Source organism: Nomascus leucogenys, chromosome 21, assembly GCF_006542625.1.
Source record: "Nomascus leucogenys isolate Asia chromosome 21, Asia_NLE_v1, whole genome shotgun sequence".
Lineage (NCBI taxonomy): Eukaryota > Metazoa > Chordata > Mammalia > Primates > Hylobatidae > Nomascus > Nomascus leucogenys.
Genome location: NC_044401.1, coordinates 44038413 through 44063289, shown reverse-complemented (window position 1 = coordinate 44063289; position 24877 = coordinate 44038413). Strand labels below are relative to the sequence as shown.

Below are 24877 nucleotides of genomic sequence, written 5' to 3'. Positions count from 1 at the left end.
CTGTGTGATCTTGATCAAGTCACTCCCATTCTCTCTTTTTCTGCATCCCCCCAAGAAAATGATTTCTCCTAACACTTTCCGCATCTCAGCGTTGTTGAGTGGAGAAGAATAACACATTTCTTACCCACCTGGTTTGCTCTCTACCAGACAGTTCTAAAGCTGTTTTCTCCTTGAGCAGTTTTTAAAGACTGCTTGCTTGCTTTGTTTCCAAAAGCATGACACAAATGCAAGGTATTGTTACCGTTTTCTCTTTTTAAGTAAATTCTAGAAAGCCCAGCCACAGGATTTCACAATCTGTCACTGTCCCCCGGTGCCCCAGCCTGTTGCCAAGGAGAGAGATTATCCGGGTTTGGGGAAGGTCAGCCAGCCCCAGCACGATCTCTAACACAGCCTGGTTTGCCATCCTCAATCACAGATTCAGAGTTAGCCATACAGAGACTGGGCAGGACCACTCCAAGGCCAGAGCGGCCACTGAGGGAGAAACAACGCTCGGCACCACTCAAGCTCCCCCAGGCCACTCTAATCACCACCCACGCCTGCAGGAGGACGCAGCTCTCCAGTGTGCGGGGCAGGCAGGCTGTAGTTTGTCAGAATCCTGAAAGAGGGAACGTCTTTGAGAATGGAGCCCTCATCTGCATGGCCCTGGGGGCCCTGCTTTGAACACAGAAGAGATGAAAGAGCAGATCTCCCAGACTACTAGAGGAGTTGGTACACATACGGCACAGACATAAAAATATTTATCACAGCCATCCATAAATGTATGCAAGAGCTTGAGACCTGGGGATGTATTTCATTCCATGCTAACCTCATAAATGAACACCTGATTTATTAAGAGCAAACTTATTAATTTGCTATTATTAAGAATGCCTCCCATTTTATGTAAGGGTGAATAATTTGAAAAGGACCATCACATTATTGTTCTGTTCCTCATGACAAGTCAGGTAGGCCCACTTTAATGGTAAAAAAGACGAGGGACTTAAAACTAGGATATTCCTTCCATACTTATGAAGCAGGGTTACTGAAGTATTGCTTTTCTTTGACACAATTTTTTTCCCTCAATTTTTTTTTAAAAAGCTTTATTGCGATATAATTTACATACCATAAGTTTCAAGTGTGGAATTCATTTTTAGTACATTTACAGAGTCATGGAAGCTCTTACTGCATCACCATAATCCTAGAACTCTTTTCGCCACCCTGTTGTACTCATTAGCAATGACTCCCCATTTCCCTCCCCCAGGCTCTAGATACAGGTAATCACTGATATACTTTCAATAGATTTGCCTCTTTCAGACATTTCACATAAACAAGATCATATAGTATGTGCTTTTTTGTGACTAGTGGGATATTTTCAACCCAGTCTCATATATCCAACTCCTATACATACTTTAAGACCCCTTCTCACCCCAACCACCTCCATTCCCTGAAGACTGACCTTCCTTCCTTCCTTCCTTCCTTCCTTCCTTCCTTCCTTCCTTCTTTCCTCCCTCCCTCCCTTCCTTCCTTCCTCCCTCCCTCCCTTCCTTCCTTTTTCTGAGACATGATTTCACTCTGTTGCCCAAGGCTGGAGTGCAGGGGTATGATTGTAGCTCACTGCAGCCTTGACCTTCTCAGGCTCAGGTGATCCTCCCACCTCAGTCTCCTAAGTAGCTGGGACAACAGGTGTGCACCACCACACCCGGCTAATTTTTTTTTTTTTTTTTGAGATGGAGTCTCACTCTGTCACCCAGGCTGGAGTGCAGTTGTGCCATCTCGGCTCACTGCAACCTCTGCCTCCTAGGTTCAAGCGATCCTCCTGCCTCAGTACCCCCTGAATAGCTGGGACTATAGGCACTCACCACCATGCCTGGCTAATTTTTGTATTTTTTGTAGAGACGGGGTTTTGCCATGTTCGCTAGGCTGGTCTTGAACATCTGGACTCAAGCGAACTGCCTACCTTGGCCTCTCCAAGTGCTGGGATTACAAGCAGGAGCCACCACGCCCAGCCTCCCCAAAGACTTCTTGCTCATTCCAACCTATGGATTATTTTTCTCCTATGAATTCACTCCCTCTTGTCTGGAGTGTTCGAGAAGCACTTGGCAAAAGTTGCACGGCCCATCTCTGCTGCTGCTGTGCTGTCTGTTCTCTAGCTCTTTCTGTGAATTCCTCACCTCTGACTTCCTGGGGTTGGATCTTGCTGACATACCTCGCAGGCGCCCCCTACTCACCCCACTCAGCTGTGCCCAGCATAGTTTTCTGCTTCAAATGGGTAATCAGTTTATGTATGTTGAAAGAATAAATGACTCACAGGGATGTTCCCAGACTTTCAGTAAAAAAGGATTCAGGAAAAGTGCAAGAAGGAAAGTAAAATCAAGAACAGGAACAAAGATCAAATGTAGAATGTGGGCATCAGAGTCCAAAGGGTTGGCAGCTACCAAACAGGTGCAGTCCTTGTGATGTGACTAGAGGGACATCAAAAGGCCCTGGGCCACAAAGGGTCTCCCACCTACCTCCAGGAGCAATTGAAATAACATATTAGTCACTCTTTGCACTGGAGGCCTTAACCGCCTCCATTAAAATGCAAATGTCAACACCTGGGAGAGTGGCAGATCATGCTATTATCAGCCATTTCCACCTCAGCTCCAATCTGAGCTCTTTGAATATTTCCTGTTCCCTGAGGCCCAGAGGTTTAGACATAAGGATGGGGTCTGGAAAAATCTAGGGTCCAGTTCCCCAGATGGCTAATTACAAACGTATCATCCTTGATTTCCAAGCCAAAGGTCAAGAGTAAGAGGGTTGACGTTCAGAGCTCATGGTGGGGTCCCAGCTGCAGTGGAGGATGACTCCCAGGGACTCAGTCATTTGTACCTGATGGCTAAGATGCTGGGCCCCACCGCCTGATAGATGACCAGCCCGCAAGATGCCCAGTGCGCCATCCTGTTAACTATTGTCTGACTTAGGGAAAAGGTAAGTCATCTCTCTAGTTTGGAGCATGGGGCTTGCTCTCAAAATGTAAACATCTAGGAGAGGTTGGACACACTTTGTAGAGTCATTTCTACCTGATTGTCAGAATGAGATGATCTTTAAGATCCTTTTCAGTCTCAAGAGAGCCTTGGGTTCATAGAGTTTCTTAACTTCTTTTGAATAACTCATAGTGCAGGGCTCTCCTGGACAAAACTGTGCAGGGGGCAAAGTTCATTTTTGACCCCTAGTTCCTAACTGGCTTTCGTTTTTGCCCTCCTCCTTCTAGCTCCCAGGCACTCAGGCCCTCAGCCCCTCTTCTACTCAGTGTCTCCCATTCTATGGTTTCATTTGACCCAGGAAATGCTCTCTGGTCCCAAGGGTTCTTCTCTCCTTCCTAACTCATTCCTATTCCTAAATAGCAAGCATTCATTCTCCTAGTTCCCACAACCTTGGCCAAGCAGTAGCAGAGGCTGATTAAATTCATTACACTGAGGCTGGGCGTGGTGGCTTACACCTGTAATCCCAGCACTTTGGCAGGCCAAGGCGGGTGGCTCACCTGAGGTCGGGAGTGTGAGACCAGCCTGACCAACATGGAGAAACCCCATCTCTACTAAAAATACAAAATTAGCCGGACGTGGTGGCACATGCCTGTAATTCCAGCTACTCGGGAGGCTGAGGCAGGAGAATTGCTTGAACCCAGGAGGTGGAGGTTGTGGTGAGCCGAGATTGCACCATTGTACTCCAGCCTGGGCAACAAGAGTGAAACTCCATCTCAAAAACAAAACAAAACAAAACAAAACAAAACAAAACAAAACAAAACAAAACAAAACAAAAACTCATTACCCTGACTTGTCAAAGACTGATGTCCTGCCGCAAATCTCTGAACCTCCCAGGGGTATCTGCATTCATTTTTCCAACCATCTTATTGGGATATAACTTACATACCATAACACTCACCAGGTTAAGGTGTGCAGTTCAGTGCTTTTTAGTATACAGTTGACCCTTGAACAATGCAGGGGTTAGGGTTAGGGGCACCAGTGCCTGCACAGTAAAAATCCACATATAAACTTTTGACTCTCCCAAAATTTAACCAATAGCCTACAGTTGACTGGAAGCCCTACAGATAACATGCACATCAATTAACACGTATTTTATATGTTATATGTATTATATACTGTGTTCTTACAATAAAGTAAGCTAGAAGAAAAAAAATGTTAAGGGGGCTGGGCGCAGTGGCTCATGCCTGTAATCCCAGCACTTTGGGAGGCTGAGACGGGTGGATCATTTGAGGTCAGGAGTTTAAGACCTGGCTAACATGGTGAAACTCTGTCTCTACTAAAAATACAAAAATTAGCTGGGCACGGTGGTGCACATCTGTACTCCCAGCTACTCAGAAGGCCGAGGCACGAGAATTGCTTGTACCCAGGAGGCAGAGGTTGCAATGAGATGAGATCGCCACTGCACTCCAGCCTGGGCAACAGAGCAAGACTCCGTCTGAAAAAAAGAAAGAAAGAAAATCATAAGGAAGAGAAAAAATTTATTTACTACTCATTAAGTGGAAGTGTATCATCATAAAGGTCTTCATCCTCATCTTCAGTAGGCTGAGGAGGAGGAATTGGTCTTGCTGTCTCAGGAGTGCAGGGGCAGAAGAAAATCCAGGTATAAGTGCACCTCCGCAGTTCAAACACGTGTTGTTCAAGGTTCAACTATATTTACGGAGTTGTACAATCATCACTATAACTAATCTTAGAACATTTTCATTACCCCCCAAATAAATCTTATACCCGTTAGCTGTCACTTCCCGTTCTTCTCCTTCCCCAGGCCTAGGCAAGCACTAATCTTTCTGTCTCTCAATTTTCTGCATTGATTTTGAATCAATTTAGCAAATGAGTGTTATCCCAAAGCATGACTATCTAATAGTGGAGTTCTAAGCAGTGTGTGGGGGAGTTATTTTTAGGTAGGGGAGTATTATTGCTACCCACTTCTAAAAGTATTTCTGATTATTCTAAAATATTAATATGTGAATATTCTAATTTCTGAAATAGAAATATTCTTATAAAAAGCAGCCTGTGGGAGTGAAGAATTAAGTCCTGAAGGGTAACTGAGGCACGAGGGGGAAGATGGCTGGAGGGGGACAGAGGTGTATCTACAGGTCTCCCAAAGGGCCTGCTGTGCTCTGGGGTCTGTCGTCCCCATACCTCTAGCAAACTAAGCATTCACTTAAGAGAGAGACCAGAGATGGTGCTTAGGTTGGCATTCTCTCTGATGACAATATCCTTCTTTTTTTTTTTTTTTTTAATGGGATTTGCCTCTGTTGCCCAGGCTGGAGTGCAGTGGTGTGATCACAGCTTACCACAGCCTAGAACTCACGGGCCCAAGGTATCCTCCCACCTTAGCCTCCTGAGTAGCTGGTACCACAGGCATGTGCCACCATGTCTGGCTAATTTGTGTATTTTTGTATTTTTTTTTGTTTGTTTGGAGAGATAGGGTCTTGTCATGTTGCCCAGGCTGGTCTGGAACTCTTGGGCTCAAGTGATCCACCCGCCTCAGCATCACAAAGTGCTTAAATTAAAGGTGTGAGCTGCTGTGCTGGCCTGATCCTTTCATTTTGATACCAGGTGCACATCTTGGAGTTTGTCTTGAAAACCTCTGCCTTTCATTCCTGTGATCCTCAGCTTTTCTTGATTTCTTCTGACTGTGAAGACTCCTCCTTTACCCAGGGTTTGGCCCCACGGGGTTTCTTTCTCAGCCCTCCACGGGCCTCTTCCAGCCAATGGCATCATTCCCATCACCAGGTCACTTTTGGCCCAATCTACTTCTGTTCTGCAATAGCTTCCTGACTGGTCTCCCACACTCTTGGATCTTGCTTTTTTTTTTTTTTCTCTCCAGTGACAGGGTCCCACTTTGTCACCCAGGCTGAAGTGAAGTGGCATGATCATGGCTCGCTGTAGCCTTGAACTTCTGGGCTCCAGCAGTCCTCCAACTCAGCTTTCTGAGTAGCTGGTTTTACAGGGGCACACCACCCCATGCGGCTAATTTTTAAATTTTTTTTGTAGGGATGGGGTCTCACTAATATCAGCTATGGTGCCGAGGCTGGTCTTGAATTCCTGGCCTCAAGCGATCCTCCTGCGCTGGCCTCCCAGGTGCTGGGATACAGGGATCTTGTTTCTTGAATGTAGTAACATTATCGCCAGTTTGCCTCTTAAAACAGAATGAACCAGGACACTTCTGTCGCTAAATTTGGGGGCTCTTGTTTTTAAACTGAAGCCCAACCTCCTCTGCACTATGTTCCAGAGTTCAACTCACCTGTCCATCTTCACCCACTATTGAAAGTCCTCCTCCCCTATATATACCTGAGACTCCATCCTGCTTACCATTCCCCAGATGTACCATGTGTTTATCCACCAACCATTGGGCACCTCCTATGTGCCAGGCACCAGGCTAAACACTGGGCATGGAATAAGATCCCAACTCTACCCTCAAGGCATTCAGCAGACTGTGGAGACCGTTCTGTAAACAAGTCAAGATAATACAATGTGACAGGTGCTATAATAGATATAAGCAAGGTGTGCTGGGGGCAGAGGAGGAGGAGGGAGTACCTATTGGCATGGGGGAGGGGTGGAGGGAGGGGAGGGGTATTAGGGAGGGCTTCCCTCAGGTGCTGAGTTTGATTTGTGCAGGAAAAAGGGTTAACTCTGCAGAGGTACAAGAGCAGTTCATGGGGGCTGGGTGACAGGAAGGTGGTGAACTCACAGTGAAAGCTGGCAGGTAGGAACAGGCTGTTTTTTGGACATGGTTTCAGTGGGAGTGAGATCAAATGAGGACAAGGCGGAGAACAGATTTGAGGGCAAGGAGGGAGAGTTGGCAATTATCCACGCAAGGAAGGGGATGATCGAGATGAAGGTTGTGGTAAGAGAATGTGGAAGAAGAGACAGATGTGAAAAGACAAGGGCAGAGGAGAGACTACCACTCTTAAGATCAGGGAGTTTGGGCGAAGGTAATTCCACCAGCAGCAGGAAAAGGGAGTGAGGAGCAAGCTACTTGGGAGATGACCTTATTTTCGGAAACAGTGAATTTGGGACCTGGTGAGTCCCAAGGAGCATAGATGGGGAGCTCTCCAGTAGCCAGAGGGAAGCTTGCAACTGGGAAGGGAGGCAAGGGCTGAAGATACAGATTTCAGAAATATCTTAAGAGAAAAAAACATGCTTATCCTTGGGCCCAGCAATTCTATTTGTAGGAATTTCTCTTAAGGATATGTGTAAATTTTTATTCATTTATTTATTTTTGAGACAGCATTCTCTCTGTGTTGCCTAGGCTGGCCTTGAACTCCTGGGCTCAAGAGATCCTCTCACCTCAGCCTCCTGAGTAGCTGAGATTACCAATGTGAGCCACTGTGCCCAGCTTGTGTGAAAATTTATCTACAGAAATGCTCACTGTTTATAACAGTAAAGGAATGGAAACTTTTATTTATAAACTGCTATGACAGTGAAAAATGCCTAACAGTAGGGGATTGGTTAAATAAAGTATACTATACCCATGCAATTTGGACAGTAAAATGGATATTGTAGATGAATGCTTACTGACATGAAAAAAAATCCACAATATTTTGCTAAGTAGAAAATGGTAGACTCTAAAACTAATTGTAGAGTAAAAGATCCAGTTATTGTTTAAGAAAAAAATCAAGATATTAATACTTTTTTTTTTTGAGATGGAGTCTTGCTCTTTCACCCAGGCTGGAGTGCAATGGTGCAGTCTTGGCTCACTGCAACCTCCACCTCCCGGGTTCAAGCGATTCTCCTGCCTCAGCCTCCCGAGTAGCTGGGATTACAGGTGCCCACCACCACACCTGGCTAATTTTTGTATTTCTAGTAGGGATGGAGTTTCACCATGTTGACCAGGCTGGTCTCGAACTCCTGATCTCAGGATCCGCCCTCCTCGGCCTCCCAAAGTACTGGGATTATAGGTGTGAGCCACTGAGCCCGGCCAGTACTGGTTCTTTGGTGATATGATTATGAGTGTGTTTTCTTTCTTTTTAATTTTTTTCCCCACATCAATCATACATGGCTTTGTTGTAAGATGATTATTTTAAAAAATTGAATAAAATTAAGAGGAATGACTTAGGGATAGCTCTGGGAATGAGAAGATGAGAGGATCAAGGATGGAACCTTGCTCAACAGCCTTGATACCTCTGGCCACGTGGCCCCTGTCTGTGTGTCTTGAGGGGGCCACCCATGTCATATCTGCTACATTGCTGCATGGTAGAATACAACGAGCAGACTGCTACAACTATGAGCTTCGGGCAAACTTTTATATATATATATATATAAATTTTTTTTTTTTTTTTTTTTTGAGACAGAGTCTCGCTGTGTTGCCAGGCTGGAGTGCAGTGGTGTGACCTTGTTTCACTGCAACTTCCACCTTCTGGGTTCAAGCAATTCTCCTGCCTCAGCCTCCCAAGTAGCTGGGACTACAGGCATGCACCACCACACCTAGCTAATTTTTGTATTTTTACTAGAGACAAGGTTTCACCATGTTGGCCAGGATGGTCTCGATCTCTTGACCTTGTGATCCGCCTGCCTTGGCCTCCCAGAATGCTAGGATTACAGGCATGAGCCACCATGCCGGGCCTTTTTTTTTTTTTTTTTTTTGAGACAGAGTCTCATTCTGTCACCCAGGCTGGAGTGCAATGGCACAATCTCGGCTCACTGCAACCTCCACCTCCCGGATTCAAGTGATTCTCCTGCCTCAGCCTCCAGAGTAGGATTACAGGCTCGCACCACCACGCCCAGCTAATTTTTGTATTTTTAGTAGAGACGGGTTTCAACATGTTGGCCAGGCTGGTCATGAGCTCCAGACCTCAGATGATCTGCCCGCCTTGGCCTCCCAAAGTGCTGGGGTTACAGGCATGAGCCATCATGCACGGCTGGACAAACTTTTTGATTCCCTAAATCTGTTTTCTCATCTTTATAGTGGGGATGACCTTCCTCAGAATAGTTATCTGACAATAAAATGTTTACAGACATACAATAGTTGCTTAGTAAATATTAGTCCATCCTCCCTTTCTTAGACATCCTTCCCTGCTAGACCCAGGTTTGACCTCCAGGCCCTTGTTTGGCCCTCACAGTGGGAAGTGACACCCCCTCTCTCTGAATGCCCGAGGTGCTGTTTGGACTTCTATTGAACCCAGAACTTTGCTCTGACTTAGAGATAGTGGCTAGCTCTTCTCCATCCCTGACTTGTTCGACTTGTTCCTGGTCTAGAGTTTGGTCATCTCTCCATCCTGGTAGCAACTAGCACAGTGCTTTGTACATTGAGGGTTCTCTAGAATTTTTATTGACTAAATTCATGTGTGTGTGTGTGTTTTTTTTTTTTTTTTTTTTTTTTTTTTTTTTTTTTTTTTTTTTTACAACTTGGCTAATAGTGGAATACTCAAAGGCTGGATTACTCAAGGGTTAGTTCATTCTGACCTCTTGGAATTTTTCTCCTCCCAATTTGTAACTCTGGCAAGGTTTATCTTCCAGTCTGCAGAGATGACCAGCAGAGAGACAAAGAAGGAAGCTCACTTAGACCTCTAGGCTCCCTGTCAGAAGCTCTGGGGAGAGAGTTGGAGGATGAAGAAGGGGAAAGTAAAAGCTGTTTACCCACAGGCTGGGTAGGGGTGTGGTCTCCCACCTCTCCAGGGTTTAGACTGTCAGAACTCCAGCAGGACAGCTTGGGGGCAAAGGGAATTGGGTAGACACAAGATTATACAGGCCTAGGTCCTTTTTGCCTGGCAGTCGAATCCTTCTCTCCATTCCTGCCTCTTGGGGCTGGTGCTGTGTATCTAGCCATTTTCCCCTTCCCCTGCTTCCCCCTCAGCGGGCACGCCAGCTTGCTCAGGTGCCTATCCTTCCTGCTAACACCTTGTTAGGTTAGGGAGGCAATCTGGCGCTGACGAACGACCTTTGGGTGCCAAGTTAGGAGACCTGTGTGACCTATGGCAAGTTGAATAAGCTCCCGGAGCCTCAGTTTCTGCATCTATAAGCTGGGAATAGCTACACGGTCTCTGTCCTCTGTCTCATCCTAGGATTACTGACGGGAACCAAGTGAGACTTATGAGACTTTATGAACAGGCAAAGAGCGCTTTATAAAAGCCAGGTGTTTCCAGTGTTGACGGTGGGGCTTTCTCCTGGTAACTACCCACCAAAGCCTCCCTGTCCGCCCCGCCCTGGCTGCATCGGCCTCACCCACTGCATCACCATCTTTTCCATCACTGTCTTCCTGCGTCTCAGAAGTCCTGTTCCTACATCTCCCCCGTCCATTTCCGGGTCTGGCTCTCCGGCCCCTGCGACCCCTCCAGGGACTCTGTTCTTCTTCTCCTGGAGGCACTCGCTGCCCAGGCGCCCCCCGCCCGGTGCGCCCTCCTTTGGCACAGCCGCCGGGCCAGAGAATCGCCCAATAAGAGCGCCGGACTGAAGTCTGACAGCTCCGGAAGCGGCCAATCGAGCCGGACCAGGGAAGGGGGGCGCAGCGCCGGGGCTGAAGTTGGGTTAAATGGGGGGAGGGGGATTAAAGGGGGATACAAAAGAGGGGAGCTAGGACTGGGGGCGCTGGAGCCCCGGCCGGGGGCGGGGGAAGACCGCGCTCCACCCAGGTCTGGTGACGGGACCGCAGGCTGGATGCGGCTCCTAGTCCCAGGGAGGGAGGGGCGCAGCGAGAATTTTAGGTGAGGAAGGGGAGCTGGGGTGCCCGCGGCCAGGCCTGAGGATGCCCGCGGGGTGCCGAGGCTGGGGCCACGGCCAGGCCGGGGGCGGAGGCGGCCTCGCGCGGCTGTGAGCCGAGGCCCGGGCGGCGCGGGGGGCGGGGAGGCAGCGGGAGGAGGGGATGCGGAGGGCTCTCCGGCGGCGGCGAGCGGGCGAGAAGGGAGGAGCGGCGCGAGCGGCCGGAGCGGCGCAGGGCCCGAAGCGTGCATGGCGCGCCCTGAGCCGGGCTCCCGCGGGCCCCCCCGGAGCGCCTCGCGGGCGCCGCGACTCTCAAGCGGGCCCCTCTGGGCCGGCTGCTTCTGAGCCCCGGCCCTGGATCTCTGGATGCCTTACTCCCCGGGAGAATCCTGCCTGCGTTGGGGCAGAACCGCGGCAGCGCTGCGCCGGATTCCGTCCTCCGCCTAGTCGTTCCGCGCCGGCCGCAGTGGGCCCGCAGCCGGCGGCGAGGAGCTCGGGGCTTGCGAAGCGGGCGCGACAGCTCTCCGGGCCGGCAGGTCCCGGCCGGCCCCGCTCCGTTTGCGGGAAAGGGAGAGGCGAGAGGGGAAGGGCCGCACCGCAGGAGCCGGTCCCGGACCCGGACCCCGCCCCCTGCGCGGACGCGCCGAAGGCTCTGCTCGGCTTTCGCCGGGGCCACGCATCCACTCTCGCCGCGGGAGGTGGGGGATGCGGGCGACGATCCCCCCGGGCTCCAGGACCCTCCCCCCCGGGGCTCCGGAGCTGTTGCTCCGCCCGCCGCCCCCTCCCCCGTCCTCTCCACCTCCCATCCCACCTCCCCACCCCTCGTAAGAAAATAATGCTGGCTGGCGCCCGCACCTCCCAGTCGCTCCCAGTCCTCTGCGAGGAAAGGGCACCCGCAGTGTCTCTTAGCCGGGACCCCCGCCGAGCCGCCCTCGCCGCCGCCGAGCCCCGAGAGCAGCTGGGCTCCGCTTAGGCGGAATCTGCGAGCGCCGCGCCCGTGCACTACCGGCCCGGGGAGGCACCGCCCGCAAGGACACCGCTCTGTCCCGCCTCGTCCGCAACTCCGGCCCTCGTCGAGCTCGACGGGAGCCAGGATCCCGGACGTCTCTCCGCGTGCGGCGCAGCAGCAGTCCGACTAGTCCCCGCGACCCCACCTCGGAGGCAACTCCATTTCGGACCTGGGACTTCTGACGCGGGTCCTCAGCTACTTCTCACCTCGGGGCTGTGCCCTCCTCCTCCGCTCAGGACGGGGGTGCCAAGATGCCCCGCTGCAGCGCAGGGCCCCGGGCCGCCCCCGACGTGTGACCCTAGCCTGGTCCCCCTGCTCGGCCCTCCGCCCTCCCCTTGGAGACCCCCGGCCCGGCTTCCGGGGGAGGAGGAAGGAGACGACGAGGCCGAGGGGGGGATGTCCGGCTCCAAAAGCGTGAGCCCCCCGGGCTACGCGGCGCAAAAGACTGCGGCGCCGGCGCCCCGGGGAGGCCCCGAACACCGCTCGGCGTGGGGCGAGGCCGATTCCCGCGCGAATGGCTACCCCCATGCCCCCGGGGGTTCTGCCCGCGGCTCCACCAAGAAACCCGTGGGGGCGGTGACCCCGCAGCAGCAGCAGCAGCGCCTGGCCAGCCGCTGGCGCAGCGACGACGACGACGATCCTCCGCTGAGCGGTGACGACCCCCTGGCCGGGGGCTTCGGCTTCAGCTTCCGCTCCAAGTCCGCCTGGCAGGAGCGCGGCGGCGACGACTGCGGTCGCGGCAGCCGCCGGCAGCGGCGGGGCGCGGCCAGCGGGGGCAGCACCCGGGCGCCCCCTGCGGGCGGCGGCGGCGGCTCGGCGGCGGCGGCTGCCTCGGCGGGCGGGACGGAGGTGCGCCCTCGCTCGGTGGAGGTGGGTCTGGAGGAGCGGCGGGGCAAGGGGCGCGCGGCCGACGAGGTGGAGGCCGGCGCCGTCGAGGGCGGCGAGGGGTCCGGGGATGGCGGCAGCTCGGCGGACTCGGGCTCGGGCGCGGGGCCCGGCGCGGTGCTGTCCCTGGGCGCCTGCTGCCTGGCGTTGCTGCAGATATTCCGCTCCAAGAAGTTCCCGTCGGACAAACTGGAGCGGCTGTACCAGCGCTACTTCTTCCGCCTGAACCAGAGCAGCCTCACCATGCTCATGGCCGTGCTGGTGCTCGTGTGCCTGGTCATGTTGGCCTTCCACGCGGCGCGGCCCCCGCTCCAGCTGCCCTACCTGGCCGTGCTGGCGGCCGCCGTGGGCGTGATCCTCATCATGGCTGTGCTTTGCAACCGCGCCGCCTTCCACCAGGACCACATGGGCCTGGCCTGCTATGCGCTCATCGCCGTGGTGCTGGCGGTCCAGGTGGTGGGCCTGCTGCTGCCGCAGCCGCGCAGCGCCTCTGAGGGCATCTGGTGGACTGTGTTCTTCATCTACACCATCTACACGCTGCTGCCCGTGCGCATGCGGGCCGCAGTGCTCAGCGGGGTGCTCCTGTCCGCCCTCCACCTGGCCATCGCCCTGCGCACCAACGCCCAGGACCAGTTCCTGCTGAAGCAGGTAGGGGCCCACCTGGCCACCGGGACTGGATTGCGGGGCGGGCAGGCCTCAGCTTGACTCCAAAGAAAGGGATCCCACCCTCACCCTTTCGAATGGTGAAAAGAGCCAGAGAGACACGGTTCGGCCATGTAGGCTGTTTGGGAGCTTCTTACCCCACTCTGAGCCCCAGTGGCTTCGTTTACAAAAAGAGTGCCCTTGTGTCGTTTGCAGTGTTCCTTGCCCCTTAGATAACGTGTACTGAACTGTAGCCATCACTGTGGGAATGCAGTTAGGAAGGCTGGAGGAGAAAATTACAAGGAGTGTGTCCCATCTCTTCCTGAGCTTCTGTTCCTATATACAAAAGGCCCCTAACAAAAGTGGCTGGACCCTCTAGCAGCCACCCCCTCGTGAGTGCCACTGCTGCTTTGTTAATCCAGCCCTGGATAGAGGGTTGGTGAGGGGACACCCTGCACCCCTCGCTCGGTGGTAAGGAGGAGATAGCATGAGCCTGCCACCTGTCTAAGGCTGGGGATTTGGGAGCTGGAGATACCCCTGAACTTGCAGAAGGACTGACAAGTTTGTTTCAGTTAGCAAACTGCCCCAAGCCAAAAAGCTGCCCTTAGCTAAAGTGGGAAGGAGCCTCCGAGATGTGTGTGGTGGCAATTCCCCTTCCGGCCTGAGCAGAAAGCTGTTGTTGAACATCATGACCCCTTCAAGTGGGTGCCCCTGGTCATTGCTTGTGGTAGGGACATTTTATCCCTGCTGGGATTTGTTGGGTGAGCCTAGAACTGTAGGTTCAGGAAGAAATACAACTTTTGCCTGGTTAGCTGGTGACTCTCTTAAAGGCTTCTGGGAGAGGGGCATGTTGGCCATCCTGACCTCAGGGTGAGAGGAGCCCCCTGACATCCATACCATATCTCCCTTTAGTGTCCTGTGGTCTGGTTTCCTGGTCCTCATCCATGATTGCTTCTGAACCTGTTTGTTTGCATGCTGCTCCACTGTGAGAGTCCACTGGGCCCTTGCTACAGGCAAGTCTCTTCACCTTGGACCCCAGTGCACACATGCCCCCACTGGTGTCTGCCTTCTCGAATAGAACTTCTTAAGGGTTTTCCATTGTCATTGCCTTCCTCCATCTCCCCTCTTCTAGTGCATTCTCTTAGACTTTTATGAGTCTAAGATGAGTACCGCATCTTTCTTGAGTTGCTCTCCTGTGTCCCCTGGCTTCCTGGACATGGTATTCTCCCATAGAGAATAGCACTGTTATGGGTTTCAGGGCTCTGGGCTCTAGCTGAACCTACAAGGTGCTCTGTGACTGGGACGGAGGGGACACACAAGCTCTCTGGGCCTTTGCTACCTTTTCTAGAGAATGAGAGGATTGTTTATGTCCCTTCCACTTCTAACGTCCTCTGCCCCAAGCTGTATCCCTGCAAGGAACCTTCTCCTTCCATTCCAGCCACACTGGCCTCTTGGTCTTCTGCATGATTAACAATAGAGTCAGAAGCACAGAGTGGAGCACTTATTCATTTTCCAGTGTCCACTGGTTTTGCCGTCTGTCCAGTGTAACCTCCATGGATGCACAAATCCCAAGGTGTATGTGTTTTTCCTCCTCCATTCTCTCACTCTTACCTAAGCACAGTGCAGAATACTTAGTAGGGATTTAATAACTGCTTGCCAATATAGTTGGGGTCCAGTGAGTGGAGTAGGTGGGGCTGTTGATGCTAAGTTAAAAGTTTTTTCTGATCTGAGATCAGAAGAAAAAAAAATCTTTAGAGACCAGCTTTGAAGAAGACTTTTGAGAGGTGGTGGTTTAAAAGTTACTACCATTGTTAGTGCTTATAAAAGCCCCAACTCTTTTGACCCGAGGACTCGTGCTTTCAGATGGTTGTTGTATCTTTGGGGACTGCTCCTGACTTGGGTGGATGTAGCTTTTCTGCAGAGGAAGGGGCATGTCATCCATATGGAGATTTTCAGGATAGTTCAGGGTATTTTGTGAACCAGACTTGGGACACAAGCTCTGATTACAGCTGTAGGTACGGTTTCTCCTGAGGGAGGTTGGAGTCAGATCCCAGGAAAGGGGTGCTGAACCAATTCCACCTTAGCATGAAAATACCATTGCAGCAACAGAGTGTCTGTCTAACTGACTTCCCCTTCTGGTTCCTTAGGCAAATCCCTCCCCCTTCTCTCCCCACCCCCACTGGCTGCCCTGTTCTTTTACCCACTGTGGTCTTTAGACCTTTGCAAGGCTGTAGGATTTTGGGTGGATTTACACTTACTTTATATGATCTGCCCTGAGTGGTGCAGAGCTTGTTAGGAGTGGTTCAAGACCAGGGAATGCAAACATTTCCTCTATTTGGCTTCAGAGAAAACTGTATCTTTTTTTGTTTGTACTTGATTTACCCTTTTGATTATGCCTCATATAAAATTTGTCTTTCTTGAGCAAACCCTGCTGGCTGGTGGGGGAAGTCCAGCATTAACCTCTGCCTCAGGTTACTCCAGAGCAGCAGGCATGTAAGAGTGGTTTGGATTAGATGCCTTGTTCTTTTCTTTGATGAGACACATGTGCAGGGAAATGGGTGGCAATGAGCAGTTCCTATGTTGGGGCTTTGGGAATTCTCCCTTCAGTGGCTTGGGCACATAGTAGGCCCTCAGTAAACTGGACTGGTATTTCTTCACTGCTCCTCTTGCAAGCTGGACCTCTCCCCCTTTGCTCAGGTCCTCAGCATCATTATCTGACCTGTGTATTTTATTCTTCTTCAGCCTCTCTTATGTGTGGGGCTCTGCCCTTGGCTCCAATTAGGAGAAGCATTTAGTTTCTTAACCAGTGGCTCCTGACAGTTTTGACTCAAGGGAGGAACAGGACATAAGGTGCCACAGCCCCATCTTGGTGGTCTTTCTTTCCTTCTCCGTCCCTCTGGCTCTGTCCATAGTGTTTGTCACCCTCCCCCTCGGCTCCTTCTCTCTCTCTGCCTGCTCCTTTCCCCTCTGACTTCCTTTCTCTTCCCTCTCCCTCTGATCCCTGTTACTGTCTGCCCCCCTCGCCTGTCTGCTGCCTTCCTGCAAGCTCTGCTTTCCCATCTCTCCCTCCCCATTCGAGGCCTCTCAGCCTCGGCTGTGCTCTTGTCTCACTGTCGACTCCTGTCTCCTCGCTGGGGTATAGTAGGAGCGTCACGGGGTTGTTTTTTTCTCCTCCTTTGCCTGTTAGAAGTCCCTGTGCTACACCCATACCATAAATAACACTGGAGCATCTGCCAAACACATTCCTCACTTGTGTTAATAGGCTGCAATGATGCCGGAGCCTGTTGCTATGACAACCTCATTTTTGTTTGACTGTATCCCACTCTGCTACATAAAGCTTCTGCACGCACTCACACAAAAACAAGCATGCTCACACAACTATTACATATGCTTAGCTATTAACGATTATTTTGGAGAAGGCATCGTTGTGCCCTGTGGGGGTGGGGTGGTCATTTGCACTCCAGGAGATGAGCAGCAGCTCTACGTTCTGGACTCTAGGTGATGATGGATGGAAGAGCTCTTTGAAAAGTGGAGAGTCCTGTTCAGATATGGGGTATTATTATTATGCATCCACATTCAACCTGCCTGACATGGTTTCTGAGGAGAAGATTCTGACCCCGCGTGGGTCCCCGTGAGCTTGGGGGAGCCGCTAGGGGTTTTCCTGCAGTGTGGGACAACCCATCTCCCACCCCACCCTATCTTTCCCCAGCTTCTTAGGCCCTTCCCCCTACCCCTTTCAGAGGCACTCAGTGATTTCCTGCATTTCTTCTTTTGTGCCTATTTGAACCTACAACTGTCACCAGTTGTTCCAGTGATCAGAAAGGCACAGGCGCTGTGTGGGTGAAATTCTGTGACTGTGAGCACGTGTGTCTGTAGCGAGGAGACAAATGACGGGTGGGGGTGGGAATATGGACCAAGAATCGAGGCTGTGGCTGTTCAGGGGTGCATGTGTGTACGTGAGCACGTGCGCATCTGTCTATCTGGTATGAGGCTGACCTAGGTGGTGGATGTGGGCCTGGGAAACCTTTGTGTTAACTTTGAAAGGAGATCATGGCAGCCCTGTCCTGTTTATTCTTGGCTGGTAGTTGGCTTCCGTTTGCTGGCCGTTTGCTTTTCTGGTCCTGGGCCTTGATGGTTCCCCAGACCTTGACCTCTGGCTCCCCAGGGAAGTACCTGGGGCTCTTCTGACTCCATGGAGTCCCTTTCTTCTCCTTCAAGAACCTTTCCTGCTACCCACCTGCTCAGCAGCCCAGCCCAATGAGCCCCGCTGAAGAGCTGCCACCTTGCTCTGGAACTTGGCCCAGAGGCCTGTCTGGTGGATCACTCTGGCCGCCCCATGTAAGACGCTGGGTAGAGTGGAGGAAGACACACTTTCACCCACAGGCCCAGGTATTGTCTGCCACCAATTACTTTCCCTATCACCTGCATTTCTGGATAGGAGAAATTTAGTGGCAGTGAACTTCAGCAGGAGGCTCAACCCCAGTGCAGCAGCAGGCTGGGGTTGGGGGTTGGCTTTGGGTTTGGAGTGGAGGAGGGTCCGCTTCTCTTGCCTCGAGGCTGACTGTATTTGCCGATTATATTTACTTATTGCTTATAAGATCGCTTCTTTCTCCCGGAAGCTAGGAGTGGGTATTTGGAGGAGAGCAGAAGTGGCTGGGGTGGGGGTCGTCTTCTAGATCCCTAGAGTGCCTTGATCCGTGGGGGAGGACTTCAGGAATGCTGGAGACTCAGCGGAGGGGCACAATGCCCAGCTGCTGTATTTGTGGGACTGTACACTGTTAATAATTCAATCTAAATGTTCATCTGCAACAGGAGCATGAGGTCTGTGTGCTGTGGGATCCAGAACAGTGCGTTTGTGTTTGTCTGTAAAGAGGACATGGATGATGTGTTAAACCCCATCAACCTCACAGAGAGTTTCAAAATCAGTGTACAGTACTTGGACAGGAACTCTCCTATGCATTCAAGCTCTGGCCATGGGTCCCTCTGTCCGAGGGTGCGGCTGGAGCACACGCAGGGTGGTGGCCCATGTTCGGGCCAGGCCTCCTCTCCCGTATGAGGTGTGAATGGAACTGCCACCTTGGTCCTCACCAAACAGGGACCCGAGGAGGGAGCCTCCCGTGATGGCGCAACCTCTTGTTGAGTGCCTTCCTGTCCGTGGCTGCCTGCTTGCTACTTCAGTTAACTTTATCTTGGTGGTGGGTGCAACCTGCCGTCGTGTGTTTCCCAGGAGTGTAGCCTGTGTTGCGAAAGAAAAGTTCGCTCCGGGGGCTTCAACATGATGGTGCCCATAAATCCTTTGGGTACAATTACATAAGCGAGGCCCTAGCATCCTTCTCTCATCCATGCTTATCAGATGAGGGTAGCTGGCTCATGGAAGGCAGGATCAGCATTCATTCTGCTCCCAAACACAAAATTGCAAAATTGGAAAGCCCTGCTTTTTTTTTTTTTTTTTTCCTCCTTAAGGCAATATCCAAATGTAGGACAGGGAAGATCTCTCTTTACAGCATCGTGAAGAAAATCTGGGGGTTTCTAGTTAGCGGACAGTGAGCTTAATGTGAGCCCGCATTTTGGGATGGCTGTTAGAAAAGGCCCACAGGATCTTGGTTAGGTTTATAGCCTTATCCAGTTCATCAGAGGATTGAGGCCTGGTCTGAAATACAATGGCCTCTGATTCTAGACTTCAAAGGAGAGTGACCAGTTTTGTAAGGGGAGTGGAAACTTCTGAGAGAGCATTTGAGAGAATGGAGGATATTTAGCTGGGAGAAAAGCAGACCACATCAGGTAAGAAAACCTAACGCGAAGGGCAAGGTGTCATTCCTGGGATCTCTGTTTTCAGATATTAGAAGAGGGACTAAATTATTTTCTGTTGCTCCCAAGGGTAGGCTTGTGGCAGATGGGTGGAAGTAGTAGACAGGTCTCAGCTCTAGGTAGATGACACCTTTCTAGCCATTGGGGTTGCAGCAGCCAAATCAGGTGCCTCTTAGGGTAGCCAGCTCTCCGTCAGTGGAGGTGTTCAAGTGGAGACTGGATGGCCGCCTCCTTGGCTTGTTACTGAGGAAATTGACTGCTTGGTGAAAGTTTGGATGGGTCACTGACTGCATCACTGATTCTTAACCTTGGCTTATCATAATCACCTGGGAAGTTTTTGAAAAAATGCAGCCTCACAGGCCCCACTGGGAAAGTACAACTTCCAAATGTTTAGGGTAGGCCCCAGGAATGGATCTCTATTCAAAACGACTTGGAGCTGGTTTTCAAAGCTCCCCAGGTGATTTTGATGACCAGCTCAGGTTTCAGATCATTGGCCAAGAAGACGGCTCAGGTTACGCCTAAGCCTGGAATTCTGTGGGTCAGTGTCTTGCAATAGAGTGGCAAGACCTCCTAAAGCCCTCCAGGGTGTCCTCTTATCATGACCATCTCAGCCCCTGTTTAAAAGAAGCACAATCAGTGCATACATGCAGACTTGTTGGGAGCCATCCAGGTGGGGCTGGTGAGTGTGCACTAATGCACAGATGCAGATCTGGAAGGCGATTGGGTCATAGTGGTGGTGGTAAAACAGGATGAGAGGGATGATCAGCCCTGGACTCTCTCTTGCCCGCTCGCCCCAATCCCCCCTTGCTTTTTGAGGCAAAACAATCTGTGGCTCACCTTTTGAGGGGGAGGTTGGTAGAAAGATGGGCCTAGGTTTGAATTCTGGTTTATTCATTCATTTGTCTGGTGAGTGGATATGAAAACCACTGAGGACATCCCAGATCCAGAAGGGATGGTATAGAGTGTGGAGAATGAGGAAGTCAGGGGGTGGAGGAGCAAGACAGGAGATAGGGAAGAATTCTGAGGTGGTGTGAAGGAAGGGGAGTGTGCCTTAAAGAAAGGAAGAGGAGATTGGAACTGTGAGTATGAGGAGGGGAAGGACTTGGAAGTGGGGGCAGGGCTGTTCTCTGGGAACAATGAGATATGGTCACAAGAGAAAGGGGGGGTGGTTAGACAAACAAGCACAAGGAGACAGTAGAGGCTTTATTCTTTAGGCCAGCCTCATGTGTCAGTGTGAAACTGTAATAGGCCCCCCCTCCCTGCCCACTACCTCTTGCTCTGGTCAGGTTATGAGCTGCTGCATCTGGGCTTGTGGCCTCCTGACCTCACACTTTCATGGTCCCCTCTGCCCTCCCCTTCAGGGCTCCCTGGGCTTTATCACAGAACTCACTGAGGTCCCACCTTGTCTTTTGGAGGGAATCCTGAGGGACCCAGTGCCTCACCTCCATCAGTGCTCAGCACACAGTAGGTGCTCAATGAGGGTTTGAATGAACAAGCAAATGAATGAATGGGTGGTGGGGTGGGTGGACGTCTGCACGCAGACTCTAAGCTCTGCCGAAGTGCTAGACCAACACCTCCACAGAAGGAAGCGACGCAGCTCGGCTTGGAAGCCTATTTTGGTGGGTTGTAATCCTAAACTCTGAGCAGGGCTTCCAAAATCCCTCCTGCTGCAATTTAAAATGTGTGCCTTCTTAGAAACAGAGAGCTGTTGCCTGGCACTGCCGATACTATATCACTTAACAGATTTGAAAACCATCATTAAGTCGTTCTTTCAGCCTTCTCCCTATTTGTTCAGATAATAATCATTTATTAGGTGCCTACCTTATAATAGGCACTGTCTAGGCCATGGGGTTGCAAAGATGACGGGTTGTGGCTCTGAGGACTGCCTTCAGCTTCGGCTCTCCCACTAAATGTGCCCCTTGGAGGGCTGTTCATAGATGTCTCACATACAGTAGTCCCTGCTTATCCGAGGGGGATACAGCCCAAGACCCCCAGTGGATGCCTAAAATCGTGGATAGTACCAAACCCTATATAACACTATGTTTTTTTCCTGTATATCTATACTTATGATAAAGTTTATAAACTAGTCATAGTAAGAGATTAACAGTAATTAATAATACAATAGAACAGTTTTGACGATATACTGTTCACAGTTTCAGATAGAAGATTTGTTCTTACCGTAGATCTTAGCAACCTCAGCGTATGATTTTTTTCTTTCCTTATTAAGTTGAGAACTTTTACATTTTCCCTTAAAGAAAGCCCTTTAGGGCCGGGCGTGGTGGCTCATGCCTGTAATCCCAGCACTTTGGGAGGCCAAAGCAGGCGGATCATGAGGTCAGGAGATCGAGACCATCCTGGCTAACACGGTGAAACCCCATCTCTACTAAAAATACAAAAAATTAACCGGGCGTGGTGGCGGGCGCCTGTAGTCCCAGCTACTCGGGAGGCTGAGGCAGGAGAATGGCATGAACACAGGAGGCAGAGCTTGCAGTGAGCTGAGATTGTGCCACTAAACTCTAGGTGGGCGACAGAGCGAGACTCCATCTCAAAAAAAAAAAAAGAAAAAAAAAAGAAAGCACTTTAGGGTCTGGGCACAGTGGGACCAGGCACAGTGGCTCATGCCTGTAATCCCAGCACTTTGGGGGACTGAGATGGGAGGATCGCTTGAGTCTAGGAGTTTGAGACCAACCTGGGCAACATAGTGAGACCCTGTCTCTACAAAAAATTTTTTAAAAAGGTTAATCAGGTGTGATAGAATGCACCTATAGTCCTAGCTACCTGGGAGGCTGAGGTGGAAGGATCTCTTGAGCCTGGGAGGTCAAGGCTGCAGTGAGCTGTGATCGTGCCACTGTACTCCAGTCTGGGCGGCAAAGTGAGAGACTCTGTCTCAAAAAAATAAAAAGGAAAGGAAGAAAGTGCTTTAGAGCTTCTCTTTGGCATATCCAAACTGCCAGCATCACTACTCTTGCACTTTGAGGACATTAAGTAAAACAAGGGTTCCTTAAGCACTGCAGTACTGTGACAATTGATCTGATAACTGAGCCGGCTATGGGGCGGGGGTAGGTATCATGTACAGCGTGGATCTGCTGGACAAAGGGATATTCATGTCCTGGGCAGAATGAAGCAGGACAGGGAGGTTTCATCACTGTACTCAGAATGGTGCACGGTTTAAAAGTTAGAAATTACTTATTTTTGGAATTCTCTAGTGAATATTTTCAGACCATGGTTAACTGTGGGTTACTGAAACTGCAGAAAGCAAAACTGAGGTTAGAGGGGGACTATTTTACACACATATGGTCTGTGTCAAATAAATTTAGGAAATATTGGATTAAACAGTATTCTTAGACATTAAAGCTTTTAATATGTAATGGGTATAAGAATTTGCCAAGAGGGGGATATGGCATGAAGACTTTTTCAAACACTTTTGACTCCAGCACCATTTTCCGAAGGAACCTATTGGGGGGAGGGTATTAGTGTTTGTTAGGACACGCTTTAGGATACACTTCTTCAGGGGCTGGGAGGAGCCTTGAAGTTTCTCAAGATCTAGCCCCTTGCCTCTGGGCCAGGCCTACCCGAAGGCATCGAGGTGGGGGCATTTGTTTGGTGGCTCTCCTCCCTCAGGGAGGAGATTGCTTAGACTGCATCAGCCTGCTGCCTGCTTTCAAGTCTCATTCTCCATCTGGGTCAGAAATCCTTTATAAAATAAATTGAGGGGGCTGGCAGGGACTAGGGGAATGCCTCCTTTATTTTACATCAGTTTCTTTTAGGAATTTTCTGCTGTTGTTAGACATCGGAAGATGTTAGGTCTGCACATTGACCCTTGGTGGGCTTGGGGTCCCTTGAATGTCTTTCTGGAACTTTTCCAGTGCGTGGCTGCCCATGGGGAAGTAGTGTTGGACCATTCCAGATCAGCCTTCCCCAAATGTTTCTTTCCCATCCCCACTCTCCAGAAGGAGGAAGCTCATAAAGTATATTGATGATAACCTATAGCTTATATTGAGTCTTTACTGCAAACCTGGCACTGGGCTAATCCCTTCCATGCATGACCTCATCTAATCTTCATGTCATCCTTATGAGGAAGACATTTTTTATCCCCATTTTTTAAATTCTACACCACTGCAGAAACTGGGATAAGAGAAGGTAAGTAACTTCCCCAAGGTCACACAGCAAGCTTGTGACAGATGGTTCAGCACCCTGCCCATATCCCCTGGGGATGTACTTTTCACTCATACCAGCCAGACTTCCAGCTTCTAGCACCTGAGGGCTTTCTGTGGCCTTAAACCTTGGGGCCTGCTTATAGGGTAGGTCAGAAGTGCCAGGGAGTTACCCCCTGAGAGCAGCATTCAACCAGTGGCTGTTGGGCACTGGTAGACGAATGCCCCAGCTCGTTTGACCTCGGGGTTGGGGGAATCTTATTCTGAGGCTGGTGTTCTGCATGGTCTCCTAGAACTCTCTGGAAGGATTAATCTCTAATGGCTCACAGTGGTTACAGGCTTAATAACACACTCTTGTTTTTGGGGGCTTTCTTTCCTTCCTTTCTCATTTCTCCACTCCCCTATTCCCCTCCTAATGTTTCCCGGGGTCACCTCCCAGAAAAGTCACTTGTACTCAAATCCTTGTCTCAGGGGCTTTTACTAGGGGAATCCAAACAGAAAGTGGAGAAGCCTGCATTCTAACCCGGGTCTGACTTGAACACCAGGGAGGTGGGGAGGCTGCTTACTAAGGACGAAAATGCATGAAGTGCAGACCTCCATGGCAGGGTTGGATCCCTGGCCCTGCCTTGGGCCTCTCTCTTCCGTTTGATAGCATGTGCTTATCAATGGCTGATTGATTGCTGGACTTGAGGAGTGATATGAAATTTAAAAGTTTTTACTTTATTTATTTATTTATTTATTTATTTATTTATTTATTTATTTTGAGACGGAGTCTCGCTCTGTCGCCCAGGCTGGAGTGCAGTGGCGCGATCTCAGCTCACTGCAAGCTCCGCCTCCCGGGTTCATGCCATTCTCCTGCCTCAGCCTCTCCGAGTAGCTGGGACTACAGGCGCCCGCCACCACGCCCAGCTAATTTTTTGTATTTTTAGTAGAGACGGGGTTTCACCGTGGTCTCGATCTCCTGACCTCGTGATCCGCCCGCCTCGGCCTCCCAAAGTGCTGGGATTACAAGCGTGAGCCACCGTGCCTGGCCAACTACTTTATTTATTTTTAAATTTATTATTAGTATTATTTTTCGAGATGGAGTCTCGCTTTGTCACCCAGGCTGGAGTGCAGTGGCATGATCTTGGCTCACTGCAACCTCTTCCTCATGGGTTCAAGAGATTCTCCTGCTTCAGCCTCCCAAGTAGCTGGGACTACAGGCATGCCCCACCATGGCTGGCTAATTTTTGTATTTTTAGTAGAGAAGGGATTTTGCCATGTTGGCCAAGCTGGTCTCGAACTCCTGACCTCAGGTCATCTGCCCACCTTGGCCTCCCAAAGTGCTGGGATTACAGGTGTGAGCCTACCATTCCCGGCCAAAAGACAGTTTTTTTAAAAGACAAATTACATTTTTGAATTTTTGCTTTGAGACAAGGTCTTACTCTGTTGCCCAGGCTAGAGTACAGTGGTGTGATCTTGGCTTACTGCAACCTCTGCTTCTGGGGCTTAAGCAATCCTCCCACCTCAGCCTCCCGAGTAGCTGGGACTACAGGCGCACAACACCATGCCCAGCTATTTTTGGTAATTTTTTTAATAAAAATGGGGTCTTGGCCAGGCGCGGTGGCTCACGCCTATAATGCCAACACTTTGGGAGGCTGAGGTGGGTGGATCACAAGGTCAGGAGATTGAGACCATCTTGGCTAACACAGTGAAACCCTGTCTTTACTAAAAATACAAAAAAATTAGCTGGGTGTGGT

General features: G+C 50.7%; 1 protein-coding gene across 3 annotated transcripts in view; it reads left to right on the top strand.

Annotated features, from left to right (window-relative positions):
• Nucleotides 1-11965: 11965 nt before the first annotated feature.
• ADCY5 (adenylate cyclase 5) overlaps nucleotides 11966-24877 on the top strand; it is a 167738-nt gene continuing 154826 nt past the window's right edge. For all 3 annotated transcript variants that reach the window (XM_030801778.1, XM_030801777.1, XM_003275539.4), the window contains exon 1: nucleotides 11966-13182. In XM_030801778.1, coding sequence (XP_030657638.1) covers nucleotides 12046-13182 — 1137 coding nt within the window. In that variant the 5' untranslated portion in view covers nucleotides 11966-12045. The remainder of the gene's footprint in view (nucleotides 13183-24877) is intronic.